The sequence below is a fragment of the Ictalurus punctatus genome, chromosome 7 (genome assembly GCF_001660625.3).
Source record: "Ictalurus punctatus breed USDA103 chromosome 7, Coco_2.0, whole genome shotgun sequence".
NCBI lineage: Eukaryota > Metazoa > Chordata > Actinopteri > Siluriformes > Ictaluridae > Ictalurus > Ictalurus punctatus.
The window spans coordinates 27,016,626-27,034,260 of record NC_030422.2 but is presented as its reverse complement, the minus strand read 5'-3'; the positions used below and the strand labels follow the sequence as shown (position 1 = coordinate 27,034,260).

At 40.0% G+C, this 17,635-nt stretch overlaps 1 protein-coding gene across 3 annotated transcripts; it reads right to left on the bottom strand.

The window, feature by feature from the left end:
- Positions 1-313: 313 nt before the first annotated feature.
- Positions 314-17,606, bottom strand: LOC108267283 (uncharacterized). 3 transcript variants are annotated; one of them, XM_017471297.3, is made up of 7 exons: positions 17,472-17,606; positions 16,919-17,242; positions 8,148-8,408; positions 2,621-2,720; positions 2,079-2,124; positions 1,120-1,161; positions 314-669 (listed from the first exon to the last, which is right to left on the bottom strand). In XM_017471297.3, the coding sequence occupies exons 1-6, from the start codon at positions 17,524-17,526 to the stop codon at positions 1,144-1,146; spliced, it is 804 nt and encodes a 267-aa protein (XP_017326786.1). In that variant the 5' UTR covers positions 17,527-17,606; the 3' UTR covers positions 314-669; positions 1,120-1,143. The 3 variants fall into 3 exon arrangements, with proteins under 3 accessions (XP_017326786.1, XP_047012879.1, XP_017326785.2); XM_047156923.2 differs by lacking the exon at positions 1,120-1,161; XM_017471296.3 differs by lacking the exon at positions 1,120-1,161 and having other exon boundaries at positions 16,919-17,239; positions 17,472-17,567.
- Between the last annotated feature and the right edge of the window lie 29 nt (positions 17,607-17,635).

Below are 17,635 nucleotides of genomic sequence, written 5' to 3'. Positions count from 1 at the left end.
ATGAAAAGATATCAAATAGTTACAAAAATGTGAGGGGTGTACTCACTTTTGTGATATATATATATATATATATATATATATATATATATATATATATATATATATATATATAATAAAAATCTCAAAAGGTTTATTTCAATGCTGATTTATAAGTATTTTTGACCTTTCCACAATCATTCAGCATCAATTGTTGTTTAAACGTTGTTTCACTGTTTGAACGATATCTGACATTATTTCAACCGTATCTCAATATTGAAGGTCGGTTGTGTGTCGTGGATAAAAATTACATGAAATAAACACGAGGGAGACCTAGTATGAGTAATATGTAATTTTATTGATAATTCACAGGATTGGTGGGTGTGTAATCTTGAGGAGAGCGGTAGGGGGAAGAAAATGGGGTGTGTCCTGGGGACATGGGACAGCCAGCAAGGGTAAAATAAGGAGAATACTGAGAGTACGGTGGACTGACAGGTGAGAAGAGGGAAGAATGGTCAGAGCCCAGATCAGAGAAGGCGACACATTGACGGGGTGGATTCTGTATCTGAGGAGGGGGGGAACCCCGCATTTCCATTTCCAGAGGGGGTGCTGCGAAGACCGTTAAGTAGCACCATGATATCAGCAGTGAGATGCGCGAGCTGATGGTGTGTTCAGGTCCAAATCCAGCTCCTCCTGTAAAGAAGAGAAGGAAAAATGACGACGGGCACCTAGACACACAGAAGCGGTATTAGGCGGATATTGACTAATTGGATTCACACTTTAAGATCTTTTAAGAGTAACACACTATAGTTTATTAGTCACAAAGAAGTATAAGAGCTGAGGAGTGCAAACACACACTCTCATACAGTCAAGGGCAGGCATGTAGACATAACACACACACACACTCTCTGTCTCTCTCTCTCTCTGTCTCTCTTTCTCTCTCACACACACACAGACATAACATTATAACTTTATAAGAATAATAAAAAGGAGTATTAGGATAGTAGAAGGGTAATATAATGACATTATGAAGTAGGAAGTACAGTAAACCATTTGCAAGCAGTATAACTATATATAAAATGGAGATATAGAGCAAATATGAAAATAAATTAGAAAATAGAAGTATGGAAAAATGTAACTTACTCATAATTCAGATGGTGAAGATTCTTATCTCGCAAGGAGAGCCTTAATTGTAAGAGAAAACCATGAGAAGCCATTTATAAGGGTAGCTGAGTCAAGCTGCCCCCGCGAGATAATGGTGAGACCAAGGTCTCCCTCTACTTTCGAACCTAATGGTATCCAGAAAAGTCCTCTTTCCAAACATAATGGTAATGTAGATGAGCTCTTTTTTTTTTTTTTTTTTTTTAACCCTATTGGTATTGATATCATAGTCTTTCTGAAATATATTGGTTATCTACTGTGTAAATACAGTATAAATACTGGAGCTTGAGCTCCGGGTGTCAGATCACTTCTGAGAATTCTCATCGGTGTGGATCTCGTGTGGTGGAACGGAACCAATAAATCTGGACCCTTGCTTCTTCTCACTCATGGCTGGTGTCTTTTTTTTCCTATCTCCAACTGGGTTCGGAGATGTGAGTATTTGCTTCTATGTTGAATTTTAAGTGTTTTGGGGTAATAGGCTAAATTTGGGCCAGCAGTGGCACGGACCAAGTTGATATGGGCAACTACCACTGGGTAGTGGTTCTTCTGAGTAGCTCACTTTGGACCAGCTTTTGAGTTGCTTGGCTTCCCAAGGGTTAAAGAAAGTGTGAGAGGTTAGATGTCAGCAGCTGACCATGGCAAGACTGAATCCAGGGATATTAGCCAACTGTTTTATGATTAAACTATTGGCCTTTTGGCAAATTTTGCTGATTTGAAGATCACTTACATCATTAATGTGCTGTTCAAAGCAGAAGATAACTCTGTTAAACTCTTTTAAGACACTCAGTTTCATGTCTGTTGCCCTGTCAGTTGCGTGTGCTGTTTAATGTGCTTTCTTCATTTAGCTATTCAATTGTCCTGCTGTGGACAAACAGTCAATAATGTAATGTTTATGGACAAAAAAGGTTTCAAATATAATGTTTAGCATAGCCTATACTTACATTTGCATTTGTTCTCTCAGTTTCCAGTTTGCACTTTTTTTGAACACTGCAGGATGTTAAATAGAATATTTTTTTCAGTGTATATACAGAAAATAACATTTGCATTAGTTTGGTCCAGCAAATAGCTGCAGCTATCAAACTGTTATCATTTAGCTTCATTAGCCAAAATTAGCAGTCTACTCTAGGAACTTTCACTAAAATGAACAAAACAACAGTCTGGCAAAATGGAAGAATCTGTAAAATTGGAGGTTATTTTAACACAAACGATACAATACAAAATAAGGGTAATTTGTACATTACTCGAAACAGTAGAAACATTTTGAGGTAGTTGGGGACTTGTGCCTGATTTGAGATTGTAGGTGTTTTTGTTTTTTTTTAAACTTTTGAAGTGGTCCACCACCTTGAAAATTTGTGAACCACTGATTTACATTTCACATAATGTAATCAGGCTAGATATGACCCTCAGAAGAAAAAAAAAAAAATCTATAATCGGAAGGTTATACAAAAGGACATTTTAAAATATGAATGTGTACATCTCTCACCTTTTAATGTAATGTAGTATTGCGATGATGATGATGATGAACAAGATGAGGATTATGATCAGTGATACCCAGCATATATAGGCGGTGCATGTCTTTGGTTCTAGAAAAGATAGACATGACACTTTAAAAATGTTACACACTGTAAATTCAGTCTTATTCACAATGTTGCAGATGTACACAGGTACAGTGTTGCTTGAAAGTTTGTGTACCCTTTAGAATTGTTCATGTATCTGTATAAATATGACCTAAGACATCAGATTTTCACGCAAGTCCTAAAAGTAGACAAAGCGAACCAAATTAAACAAATTGGACAAAAATATTATACTAGGTCATTTATTTATTGAGGAAAATGGCCCAATATTACATATCTGTGAGTAGCAAAAGTATGTGAACCTCTAGGATTAGCCATTAATTTGAAGGTGAAATTAGAGTCGGGTGTTTTCAATCAATGGGATGACAATTAGGTGCGAGTGAGCACCCTGTTTTATTTAATGAACAGGGATCTATCGAAGTCTGATCTTCACAATACATATTTGTGGAAGTGTATAATGACACTTTTGAGGATCTCAGAAAAAGAGTTGTTGATGCTCATCAGGCTGGAAAAGGTTACAAAACCACCTCTAAAGAGTTTGGACTCCATCAATGCACAGTCAGACAGATTGTGTACAAATGGAGGAAATTCAAGGCCACTGTTACCCTCCTCAGGAGTGGAGACCAACAAAGATTACTCCAAGAGCAAGACATGTTATAGTCCACGAGGTCACAAAAGAACCCAGGGTAAGTTCTAAGAAACAAAAGGCCTCTCTAACACAATGTTGATATTAATGAGTGTACCATCAGGAGAAAACTGAACAACAATGGTGTGACAATGTTGCAAGGAGAAAGTCACCATTATCCAAAAAGAACATTGCTGCCCATCTTTAGTTTGCAAAAGATCACGTGGTCAAGCCAGAAGTCTATTGGAAAAATGTTTTGTGGATGGATGAGACCAAAATAGAACTTTTGGTTTAAATGAGAAGCTTTATGTTTGGAGAAAGGAAACCACTGCATTCCAGCATAAGAACTTTATCGAATCTGTGAAACATTGTAGTGGTAGTATCATGGTTATAAAGTATAACATCAGGACATATGCCAGTGAACTGAATCTCAAGATAAATTGGGTCATGCAGCAAGACGATGATCCTAAGCACACAAGTTGTTCTACCAAAGAACTATTAAAGAATAAAGTTAATGTTTTGGCATAGCCAAGTCAAAGTCCTGACCTTAATCCAATAAAAATGTTGTGGAAAGGCTTGAAGTAATCAGTTCATGTGAGGACACCCACCAACATCCCAGAGTTGAAAATCTGATGAAAATCTGATTGTGTTTTATGGTCATACTTATTCAGAAATATAGAATATTATAAACGGTTCACAAACTTTCAAACACCACTGTATGATATGAATGATACACTGTATTTTACTTTCGGATTCTATATACATCATCTGTTGTACATTGCTGTCCAAATTAAAGTTTCACTCTGTGCATACATGGGAAATTGCATGTACATTTGAATGAACAGTTTTTACTTAGCATTTGAATTGAACAAAATCTTGAAAAAGTTTCCTAATTATTGAGGAGGGATTTTAATTGAAATAAGAAAATTTTATTTAAAATTTTTTTTTTTTTTTAAAGAAAGAATTAGTCATCGTCAATGAAAATAACAGGTATGACAGGTTTTACCTTAAACCTGACAATTTACCATTTGCTATGTGATGTTTTGGTATACCAGCTGACTGGTTATTTGTGCATAGTTGTTGAGATCCAGTGTCCTCTTTTTATTATACAAGGCTATGTAATGTATGATAAAAGTATTGCATGTATTGTACTTGGTGTTCAAGTGTTATATTGTATATGGTTAAATGTGTGTGTAAGGTAACTTTGAGTGTAAAGCACTTTGGTCAACTCATGTTTTTAAATATGAATTTAAATAGCACTTTTATATGTGCTATATAAATAAAATGTGATTGATTAATTGATGTCAATATTGTGATTGCAAAAATTTGATTTAAAATTAAAATATCAATTTACATAATGCATTAAAAGCTTTGGGAAGTAGATTAGATATGCTACTAGCTTCATCCCAGCAATAAATCTTTTTTCCAAAACTCAAACATCAAGAGTTCCCTCTCAAAGGGAACTTCGACGTTACGTGTAGCATAACACTATGGGGAGCGCCTCTCATACGCAACCGGCATCTGAAGCTTGTGTAAAATCATGGCTATTTGTAGGCCTGCCATGATGAGGTGACGTGGAAATTAAGCGCGTCGCGTGATATAAATACGGAACCTGTGAACCGAGCCATCAGCCTTTTATTATCTTCAGCGATAGACTGCATGTCAGTTGTTTGTGTAAAGAAACATTTCCTCACTACCTTTTCTCAAAATCTCAGAACTTTTCAATCCCTTTAAAAAAAAAAAAAAAAAAAAAGGAGCAAAAAGGAATGAGCAAGAGAGAAAAATGAGTGAGAGAATTCAGCTCGCGTCGCGACTCCTCCTTCCACTATGGAAAGCCAACGGCGGGTAATACACACAAAAACAATAGTAATAATTCCTCACTGACTCAGAGGAGCTAGAAGGATGTGTAAGAGAGCAGCATATAAAGCGTTGCTTGAAGTGATTAGTAAGGCTGGATGAGCCTTTTTCTCCCCAGTGAAAGTAAATCCTTCAAACTGCAGAAACTCCCCTTTCTCCCAGAAGTGCATGACAAAATATCAGGCTTCTTGGGGGGAAAATCATGCATAAGTCATATCAATAACCCCACTATGTTGGATTATTCGGCCATTGAGGGGAATGAACAGCATGGCTATTTAGTTATGCTGAAGGTGGAGGAGGCACTTGTGAGCTACCTCTCTCCATCAAGGTAATTAGGGGGGCTGGCTTTGCCATCCAAGCCACCGTGTAATTCCACTGTAGCATTGGTGGGCAAGGCCTATGCAGTAGTAGTCTTGCTTGTAAGTCACTGCAGACAATGACAGTGTTGCAGGCCTACCAAGCAGACCTGCTGAGTGAGCGGCATTCAGCCAGTTCCGTCCCTGTTGTCTCGCGTTCACCTGGGCTCCACGAGTGGAGCCAAAGCCAGCACTAGTGCAAGGGAGACCCAGAGGTCGAGTATGGCAGCCTGCCAACCCCCACAGACAGCCAGGGGAACCTGGCAGCCACAGTCATGGCCTGCTACTAGGCCTGATCTGAGAATGTTCATAAAGGCCAAGCAGGCAAAGAAGAGCGGTCCTGAGGGGCAGTGGAGGGACGTGAGGGACATGAGGTTGTTAGGGTAGTTAGCCCCCAGTGCTACTGTAGGGCCTCCCCTAGCCACGGCGGTCCCGAGTTTTCAGTGTTCTATGGTCAGCGAGCTGTCACAGGGCAATGAAAATCTGATTTGTGACTTTGTGACTTCAGGGCATCCGTGTACTAAACTACCTGGATGATTGGATCATGCTAGAATTAACCAGGGAACTGGCGATTCAACATAAAGATGTTGTTCTCGCCCACATGAAAAGCTTGGGGCTCAGGTTGAACCTCATAAAAGTATGCTTTCCCCAGTGCAGTGGACAACTTTTCTAGGGGTTATTAGGATTCTACTACGATGAGAGCGTTTCTATCCCCAACATGTGTAGGGTCAATCCTATCAACACTGAGCAAGATAAAGCTGGATCTTGGGAACTACTGGTGCTTATGGGCCTATTACACAGGCAACTGTTCAGTGGTGGCTGAGAAGTTGGGGGTTTCGTCAAAGGACGGAACTTCTGAGAATAATCAGCCTTTGGTCACACTCTAGGGGTGTTTCCTTAGTGCAAGACGGTATAGACAGACACCTCCCTCACGGGCTGGAGCGCGGTCTTAGACAGCTGTCCAGCTCACGGTCTCTGGTGCGGCCCTCATCTGGAGCGGCATATAAATTGCCTAGAAATGTGGGCCATATTTCTAGCACTGAAATTCTTTCTTCCTCAATTGAGAGGTCACCATGTGTTTAAAGAAAACACACCGGTGGTCTCATATATTGGCCACCAGGGGTAATTATGCCCATGCCCCCTGCTCAGGCAGGCGCAACTAATTCTTCTCTGGGCAGAAGGAAAGTTTGTCAGTGAGTGCAATGTACATTCTGGGAATATTTGGCCAGCTCAAATATGGTCCTCAGAGATACTATCCTTGCTAGATGGCACTCCTTGGGAGATTCCCATCCACAGGGATTCATTGTAGACCCAGTGAACTGCGCAATAGCTACAGTCCTGGAGTTCTTAAAAGAACATTTCTCAGTGGGGTGGGCTCCTTCTACAATCAGGGTTTACGTGGCCACCATTTTGGCCAGCCATACCCCTGTTGATGCAGCCTCTTTGGAACAACATTCTCTAACTTCAAGGTTTATGCATGGTGTCAGGCAGCTGAGGCCCATCTGCAGGCCGCACATACTTTCCTGGGACCTTTCTGTGGTCCTGGAAGGTCTGTCAGGTTCTCCATTTGAGCACTTAGAGTGGATCTACTGTCACAAGCCAGTAGGCTAATTTATCACCCTCAGCCAAAACTATGGAAAGTGGGGGTCTGGCCCCAGAGGGGCACCAGCTCATAGTTTCTGGTCTCACAACTGAGGTTGTAGAGACCATGTTAAATGCTAGACCACCATCCACAAGGAAACTGTATGCACTCAAGTGGCACCTTTTTGTCTTGTGGTGTGAGGAACGTCAACTAGACCCAGTGAACAACACAATAGCTATAGTCCTGGAGTTCTTACAAGAACGTTTCTCAGCAGGGTGGGCTCCTTCTACAATCAGGGTTTACGTGGCCGCCATTTCGGCCAGCCGAGCCTCTGTGGGGCAACATCCTCTAACTTTGAGTTTCATGCGAGGTTTCAGGTGGCTGAGGCTGATCTGCAGGCCACGCATAGTTCCCTTTGAAAGGGAAAGTCTGGGTTACGCATGTAACCCTGTTCCCTGAGAAGGGAACAAGACAGTACGTAGCTTTGCCATACCTGGGCAGGCCTGTGAATTGCGTCTTTGCTTCAGATAATAGAGGCTGATGGCGTGGTTCACAGGTGCCATATTTATATCACACCACACGCTTAATTGCCATGTCACCTGATCATGGCAGGCCTATAAATAGGCATGATTTTACACAAGCATCAGATGCCGGTCGCGCGCGAGAGGTGCTCCCCATAGTGTTATGCTAAACGCAACGTCTCGTTCCCTTCTGAGGGAACAGGGTTACATGCGTAACCCAGAATTTTTATCAGCAGGCCAGCAATATAAATGCCTAATAAAAAAATAAGAATCCACAGATGTGGTTGTTAGATGAATTAAGAATATTAGACACATTTAAATATCAAAAAGTCCTTAAAAATAGCAACAAATAACAATAGAAATTTAAAGCATGTGAAAAGCAAACTTATGCTATTTTACAATCGCAGGGTTCATGTATTGTAGATATAATAGTTAGGTTTTATTAGTATGAACAGTTCATACTCTATATCTTCAATGGTTTCGTGGAATACATACCAGGACATTTTACACTCAGCTGGTTCAACATATTGCGATTTCCATCAGTAGCAATGCAGAAGAATTTTGCTTCTCTGTTCAAGGAGGATGTCCATGTCACTGACTCTTTGGTGACATTAGCACTGTCACTCCAGAGGCGCTCCTCAGATGTCCACATAAGAGAAATGTTACTGCTCAGTGATGAGCACTTAAGTGAAATTACACATTTCCCTGCATCCAGAAAACTGTGCAGCAGAGTTATGTTGGGCTTGGGGAATTGTTCTGCAATTAAAATAAAATCACAATAACATCTATATTCAGTTTCTGTTAACATCTATTACTATTACTAATAACTATAACTATTAAACATATATTTTTAAGTATTACTATTAACCAGTGAGCACAGGTCAGTTTAGAAATGTCGGAAGGCCTTTAAAAATCGACTGATGATTACACTTTGATTCAATTTAAATCCTCTTTTCCATAACGCTTTTTCATAACGCTGTATTGTGTACACATAGCTAATGTGTATTTAGCTAGGAAGTTCGAATATTGTCTTAAATTCATGTATGTTTGTGTGAAAGTTACTAGTCATAATGAATATAAGAAACCTAGCTCAAGTCTTTGGTGTGGCACTTTTGGTGGGGGCATATTTCCACAAAACATTTTTCGTAGAAATGCCAGTACTGTTCTCACAAAGCAAATTTTGTAAAACTCAATTGACCATAAAACAATTAACTACTAATTTTATGAGAGGGTCAAGATGCAAGAATGAAGACTCTCTGATCACAACTTGCTGGAGAATAGCAGATATGAATTACACCACTGCATTGCAGTGTAGCTAGCTTGGTTCTTGGATCATTGTCAGGGATTTAGCCATAACAGCAATTAAGTCAAAGAGCCAAAAAGAAGCACACCATGTTTCTATTGATTTGCTTGAAAGACATTTATAATTGATTCAGTTCATATCATTTATATTTTACATTTAAGTGCTCTTTAAAAATTGCAGATATACAGTACATTCACTGTCCAATTTATTAGGAACACCTATACACCTCCACATTCATGCCATTCTAATCAGCGAATCATGTGGCATCAGGGCAAACAAACAAAAAAAAACATGCAGATACAAGAGCTTCAGGTAAAGTTCAAATCAAACATCAGAATGAAGAAAAAGTGTGATCTCTGTGACTTTGATCGTGGCATGGATATTGGTACTTATTGGTAATATGGATATTGTTAGTTCTGGCTTGAGTATTACAGAAACTGATGATCATCTGGGAATTTCACACACAACAATGAGGCAAAAAAAAAAAAAAAAAAAACACTGAGTGATCGACAATTCTGTGGATGGAACAAGTTCAGTTCTTGTTGATAAGAGAGGTCATAGGAAAATGGCCAAATTGGTTCAAGCTGGCAGGACGGATTATAGTAACTCATATAATCACTCTTTACAACAGTGGTGAGCAGAAAAGCATCTCAGCATGCGCAAAATATCAAACCTTGAGGTGGAAGGGATACAACAGCAGAAGACCACATCAGGTTATCATGAGCACAGGCTCACCCAAACTGGATGGCTGAAAATTAGAGGGGGAACCCCCCCCCCCTTTTTTTTTTTCTTCTCTAGTTTTCAACTGTCCAGTTCTGGTAAGTCTATGCCCATGACTGCCTCAGATTCTTGTTCTTAGCTGACAAGAGTGGAACCTGCTGTGGCCTTCTGCTGTTGTAGCTCATCCACCTCAAGGTTCGATGTGTTGTACATTCTGATAGATATTCCAACTGCTGAAAGACCAGCATGCGGTGGTTTCTCAGAACCAGCAAGAAGACTTTGAGAGATGAATGGATGGATAGATACAGTGCATTCAGAAAGTATTCAGACCCCTTCATTTTTTCCACAATTTATGTTGCAGTCAAATGCTAAAACGCTTTAAAGAATTTTTCTTCATATCAGTCTACACTACATACCTCATAATGACAAAGCAAAAGCCAGATTTGTGATAACTTTGCAAATTTATTACAAAGAAAAGACTGAAATATCACATTGACATAAGTATTCAGACCCCTAACTCAGTACTTATTTGAAGTATGTTTTTCAGCAATTACAGACTCAAGTCTTTTTGATTTTCTGCTATTGTTCTCTGCACACCCTCTCAAGCTCTGTCAGGTTGTACGTGGACTGTTGGTGAACAGCCATTTTCAGCCAAGTCTCTCCAGAGATGTTCAATTGGGTTCCAGTCAGGACTCTGGCTGGGCCACTCGAGCGTTGTCTCTAAGCCACTCTTGCATTGTCTTGGCTGTGTGCTTTGGGTCATTACCCTTGTGGAAGGTGAAACTCTGGCAAAGTTTGAGGTCTTGAGTGCTGTGCAAGGTTTTTATTAAGGATATCTCTGTATTTTGCTGTATTAAGCTTTCCTTCTATGCAGACCAGTGTCCCAGTTCCTTTTGCTGAAAAACACACATAGCATAAGGACACACCATACATCACCATTGGGGTGGTATTGCACAGGTGATGAGCGATGCCTGGTTTCCTCTAGACATGATGCTTGGAAATGAGGCCAAACAGTGTAATCTTTATTTTATCAGACCAGAGAATCTTGTTTCTCACAGTCTGAGTCTTTTGGGTGTTTTTTTTTTTTTTTTTTGCAAGTTCCAAGTGGAGAGGCTTCTGTCAGGCCACTTTGACATAAAACCCAGATTGGTGGAGTGTTGCAGTGATAGTTCAATTCAATTCAATTCAATTTTATTTGTATAGTGCTTTTTACAATAGACATTGTCTCAAAGCAGCTTTACAGAAATATCAACACGGTATACAGATATTAAAGGTGTGAATTTATCCCAACTGAGCAAGCCACTGAGTGGCGACGGTGGCAAGGAAAAACTCCCTAAGATGTTTTAAGAGGAAGAAACCTTGAGAGGAACCCGACTCAGAAGGGAACCCATCCTCATCTGGGTAACAACAGATATTGTGAAAAAGTTCATTATGGATTTATATGAAGTCTGTATGGCGTTAAGAGCAGCCGTAGTCCCAGCAGTCTGGAATTAAAGAAGATTTGAGCTCCATCCAGAGGCAGAAAGGATCTGGATCTCTAGTATCTCCATAAATTCGTGTGGGTCTCGGCGAAAGGAGAGAGGGAGAAAGTAGAACAGAATCTAGTCAGGGTAGGCTTGAGTAAACAAATACGTTTTAAGCTTAGACTTAAACACTGAGACTGTGGGAGCCAATGCAGTATTGATAATACCGGTGTGATATGGTCGTATCTTCTAGTTCTAGTTAGGACTCTAGCAGCTGCATTCTGGACTAATTGGAGCTTATTTATATTCCTACTGGAACATCCAGACAGTATGGCATTACAATAATCTAATCTAGAGGTGACGAATGCATGAACTAGTATTTCCGCATCATGTAGTGACAATATGTTGCTTATTTTAGAAATATTTCTGAGATGAAAGAAGGCTATCCTAGTAATATTATCTACATGAGCATCAAATGATAGGCTGGAGTCAATAATCACTCCAAGGTCTTTAACTGCTGCACATGATGAAACAGAAAGACCATCCAGAGTAACCATGTGATCAGAAAGAATACTTCTAGCTACACGTGGGCCTAATAAAAGTATTTCTGTTTTATCAGAATTAAGCAGAAGGAAGTTAATTAACATCCAATGTCTAATGTCCTTTACACAATCCTCAACTTTACTAAGCTTATGTCTGTCCTCTGGCTTCGCTGAAACATACAACTGTGTATCATCAGCATAACAGTGGAAGCTAATTCCATGTTTACGAATAATTTGATCTAGGGGTAGCATATATAAAGTAAAGAGCAGTGGGCCTAAAGCAGAACCCTGTGGAACTCCAAAAGTAACCTCAGTACGTATGGAGAATTCACCATTTACATCTACGAACTGATAACGATCGGTGAGATAAGACCTGAGCCAGGAGAGGACTGTTCCCTTAATACCAACAACATTTTCTAATCTATCAAGGAGAATAGTGAGATCTATAGTATCAAAAGCTGCACTAAGGTCGAGTAACACAAGCAGCGAGACACAACCCTGATCGTAAGTCAGTAGAAGGTCATTTACTACTTTAACTAACGCTGTCTCTGTGCTATGATGAGGTCTAAATCCTGACTGATATATTTCATGAATGTTATTCCTATCTAAGTACGAGCATAACTGCTTTGCTACAACCTTTTCTAAAATCTTAGAGATGAAGGGGAGATTTGATATTGGTCTATAGTTGGACAATTGAGACGGGTCAAGATCAGGTTTTTTAATCAAGGGTTTAATAACTGCTAATTTAAGTGATTTAGGTACATAGCCACTGCTTAGGGAAGAATTGATTATATTTAGAAGTGGCTCAATTACTACTGGACCAATCTTTTTAAACAAACATTTAGGTACGGGATCTAGTATGCAAGTTGAGTTGACCTTCTTCAAGTTTCCCCCATCTCCATACATGATCTCTAGAGCACAACCAAAGTGACAATCAGGTTGTTGGTCACCTCTCTTATCAAGGCCCTTCTCCTCTGCTTGCTCAGTTTGGCTGGGCAGCCAGCTCTAGAAAGAGTCCTGGTTGTTCCAAACCTCTTCCATTTAAGAATTATGGAGGCCACTGTGCTCTTGGAAACCTTTAATGTAGCAGAAATATTTTTGTATCCTTCCCCAGATCTGTGCCTTGACACAATCCTGTCTCTTATCTCTGCAGGCAGTTCGTTTGACAGGTGGACTCCAAGGAAAGTGTAGAAACATCTCAAAGATGATCCAGAGAAATGGCATGCACCTGAGCTAAATTTCAAGTGTCATAGCAAAGGGTCTGAATACTTATTAGTGTTGGGTCCAACTTTGTCGATTTCTTAGTCAAGAGCAAGTCCTAACCCAATCGAGTATGAGTCAAAAAGGGACCCAGTCAGGTTAGGATGGATGCAAGTGCAGATAAGAGATTTATTATAGACGTGATAGGCAGACAAATCCAAATCGTGAAACACAGGTGTGGTCAGAACAGGCAAAGGGTCAGAAAATCGGCAAACGGGCATGAAGTAGGCAAGGCAAAGCACAAAACGAGAAACTAAGAACAAGATAAAAAAATCACACGGCAAGTCTGGGATGTCGACTATGAGGTAAAGTGAATGGATAGAGGCAGAGTGCACCAAATTTACCACCTTTAAACTCCTTAATCCATGGAGAGAGCTTTGACAACTGTAGTGCCTGAGAAAGAGGAGCTGGGGCCAGAGATAAACCAAAAAGCGGGCTATCAAGGCACCCCCTCTCTCTCTCCCCTCACCTCTCTCCTTCCAAAATCACGGACATGTCTAAAATACAGGTGGAATTTTCCGATGTGTTCTCTCCTTTCCCAAGTGACACAAACCTCATAGAACACCACATTGAGACAACCCCAGGGGTGGTGATATGCAGTTGCCCATATCGGCTGCCCGAACACACAAAAAATAGGTAAGGGATGAACTCCAGGTTATGCTCTACATGGGGGTATTTGAAGAAACCCACAATGACTGGAGCAGCCTGGTGGTTTTAGTCTCCAAGGCCGATGGGATGGTCCGATTCTGTATGGATTTTAGAAAAGTCAACGTGGTGTCTAAATTCGACACATACCTAATGCTTCGCATTGACGAACTGCTCGATTGGTTAGGTGCTGCTCGCTTTTACTTAACACTGGATTTTACCAAGGGATATTGGCGGGTACCCTTAACTCCTATGTCCTGTGAATAAACAGCTTTTTCCACTCTGTTTGGGTTACACCAATTCGTGACCCTTCCATTTGGGTTGTTTGAGGCACCCTTGATGTTCCAGCAGCTCATGAACAAGGTGCTTCCTACGCAGCATATGCCGCTGCCTATTTAGATTATATTATTATCTATAGTCATGATTGGCCGCTACACATGTAGCACTTACAAGCAGTCCTGAGGTTGCTGAGGCGGGCGGGGCTCACGGTGAACCCAAAAAAGTGTACGATTGGACTGGTAGAAGTATGGTATCTGGGCTTCAACTTGGGTCATGGGCAGGTGTATCCCCAAATTAATAAAATCACAGCTATTGTGACCAGTCCAAGACCCAAGACCAAAAAGTAGGTGAGACAGTTTTTGGGGCTGGCGGGCTATTATCAGAGGTTCATGCCTAATTATTCGGATGCCACCAGCCCGCTGACCGATCTCACTAAAAAGGGGGCACCTGACCTGGTCCAGTGGATGGAGCCATGCCATCAGGCATTCACACAGGTAAAAGCGGTACTGTGTGGCGGACCACTTCTGCATGCTTCTAACTTCTCTCTGCCATTTATTTTGCAGATGAACGCATCAGGCAGGGGGTTGGGGGCCTTATTGGCCCAGGTAGAGGAGCGCCCCATGCTGTACATCAGCTGGAAACTCTCCATGGAAGAGACAAAGTACAGCACAATAGAGAAGGAGTGCCTGGCTAACAAATGGGTGGTCCTCAACCTCCGGTATTATTTGCTGGGGTGGGCCTTCACCCTCAGTTCAGACCATGCCCCTCTCCAGTGGCTCCATCGTATGAAAGATGCCGATGCGCGGATCACTCATTGGTATCTGGCACTTCAGCCGTTTAAGTATGAGGTGCTCCACAGGCCGGGGGTGCAGATGGTGGTCACGGATTTCTCTATCGGCGGGGGAACAGGAGGGAGGGTGGAGTTGGCGACAGGCCGGATGGCTCCCCAGCCTGAGTTGGGTGGTGGTGGGTATGTGGAGGCGGGGGCATGGATGACCGCCGATTTGTGAATGGAGGGTGGAGCAGGAGAAGTTGAGTGGTAAGGACGGCACACCAGCGGGGCATGTTTATTAAAGAATATTCTCTGTTGCAGTGAGGTTAAAAGAGGGAAAGGCATGCGCATCGAGAGAGACCACGATGCCAAGAGCAAGGAGGTGTGTGTGTGTGTGTGTGTGTGTGTGTGTATGTGTGTGTGTGTATAGATGCAACTATATTTTGCTGTGAGAAATTGCAAAAAGAACACTGATCTCAGAAAGAACGCAATAAAGAACCTTCCTTCAACTTGCCTGAATTTAAAGTTGTCATACACTGCAAAACTGTTTAAACATGAGTCATACCATATTAGGTTTTACTCAGCATATGAAACTACATAGTAATATGCCAAACTACTAATTCACCTACAGTGTACCTCAGAAATCTCAAAATCTTTCAAAATATAACTTTAACATTAACTGAAGCTCATGACCTGTATCTTCATATTTTTATGCATTGTACTGCTGCCACCTGATTGGCTGATCGAATAACTGCATAAATGAGCAGGTGTACAGGTGTTCCTATTAAAGTGGATGTGTATATTGTTTTTTTTTTTATTAGTTTTTTTGTATTGTGTACTTATACCTTTAATATGTTTCTTAAAAAAATAACACCACATTTTGTTTTTGCTGTGTAGGTATTAACAACAGCAGCTGATGTGAAGAAAACACTGACACTTCCAGACTCTCCAAGACAAACCACTATATTTCACATACAATTAACTGTAAATTACTTTACAATATTATGTTGTAAAACTGATTTACAGCAATTAACATCATTTTACAGTACATTACTGGCAAATTTTTGCTAGCTAATTCCTGTAAATTCTACAGTAAATTTCTTACACTGTGGTTATGCCGCTAGCGGTACGTGATTATATGCTATGCATAATTGGATCCTCATCATATGGTGAAAAAAAGAGAGAAAAAAGAACAAAATTAACAGGTGCACAAGGCAGGAAGCATCACAAAGAAGAGGAGCAGAAAAAGATAAATATAGAGGTAAGTGCTGGAAAGTGAATGACTGTTAATTTCAGCCATTGATTTTTATTTACCATTTTGAAATAGCTTATTTATAAACTCTTAACTGGCCAGACACTGTGGATGTTTTTTGTTTGTTTTATTTAAGTTTACTGCAAGTGCAGTGTGTTTTCTTTAAAATAAACATAATCTTCTATAATGTCTTAATTTCAGTTATATTGCTGCTTGCTTTCAAATCTAAAATCTTGCCTAGGGCGCCAACCGAGCCTGGGCCAACACTGTTCCCCTCACACAGCAGGTACTATAAAAAACATTTCACTTATACATAAGATGTATGATATGAAGCTTTAATAACCAATGTCTACAAAAATTAATTGCAGTAAATTGAAAATTACAGACAGGATGGAAGTGATGGACAAGAAGGCTAGCAAGCTGACGAGAACCCAATTTAAACCATTAGCCGCAGAGCTCAGAATGTGTCCAAAAGTAAAATATCACACTTATTGCAGCCATGAAAGGATGATCGGTGTCTATCGCCAACTTTGGAGGACAGGTTACCCATAGCGCCAACCATAGTCACAAGTTGTTTTGAAGATAGCTTTAATGTGCACATGAGATCTGACATATGTATGAGGTGAAGAGAAGCTAATGTCCATATGATGGGTTGCAAGAATGTCCATATGACAATGATATTAATCTCAAATACTAGGTCATACAGTCACTTTGTGACTTTGTTCATTAATATCTTATTCTTGACTAAAATTATTTTACAATTATTTTACATTTTGTAATTATTATTTAGGAATGTTATAAATATTCCCATATTTCCAACCATAATCTAAAAAGAATACAATATATAACTTGGTGCACCTGCCAGATATTTCATTTTATTAAGGAAGATAAAATTAAGATTGTTATTAAGATGACATATTTACTTAATTTACCAATGTAATTTGCAAAAGGTAAATTATAATTTGGACTTTTTGTGCAGTCAGATATTTTACATTTTTAAACTGACCATGTAGATAAAAACAGTTCTCACCTCGAACAAAAAGCTGGACTTTGTTGATTTTTGGTTCTTTTGTTCCTTGTCCTTCGAGGTGGGTGCTGTATTCCATAGAGTCATTAGCTGTTAAGTTGTTAATTGTTAAATGTCCTGATGTTGTATTCAGCTCAAGTCGGCCATTAAATTGTGGCCACCTATCAACTCTCTTGACATTGTTTTCAAAGGTTGCGATTAGGGTATCATTCTTAAATATTGTCCACTGAATATTTTTAAGAGTCCATGATGGATCAACATATGAACTTAGGACAACTGACTCATTGACATAACCAATTACACTCCTCTTATCCTCACCTCTGACTGCTGGAAAAAAGCAAAAAGGCAAAACTCAACATAAAAATCTAGATTCAGGAAATGATTATTGTAAAACAATAATTTTAAGATGATATAAATTTGAAAAACTTGGCAGTGTTCTATTCAGTAAGTTCTGGGAACCGCCCTTCCTCCTCAACGATAAAACATCTTAAATCTATACATACTTAGGGAGTAACAATAGTCAATAAAATAATATTAATTATAATATTGATCCTACCTTGATGGAAACAGACCACCATGCAGATTAATTGAATGGTCACAATTTGAAGCATTACTTAACATAAACAGACACGTACAAACTGCTTCAACAAGCTCTATAACACAAGCCACATGGCAAACGTAGACTTCCGTCAAAGAAACGCTTCCTGTGTTAGTGTGAAT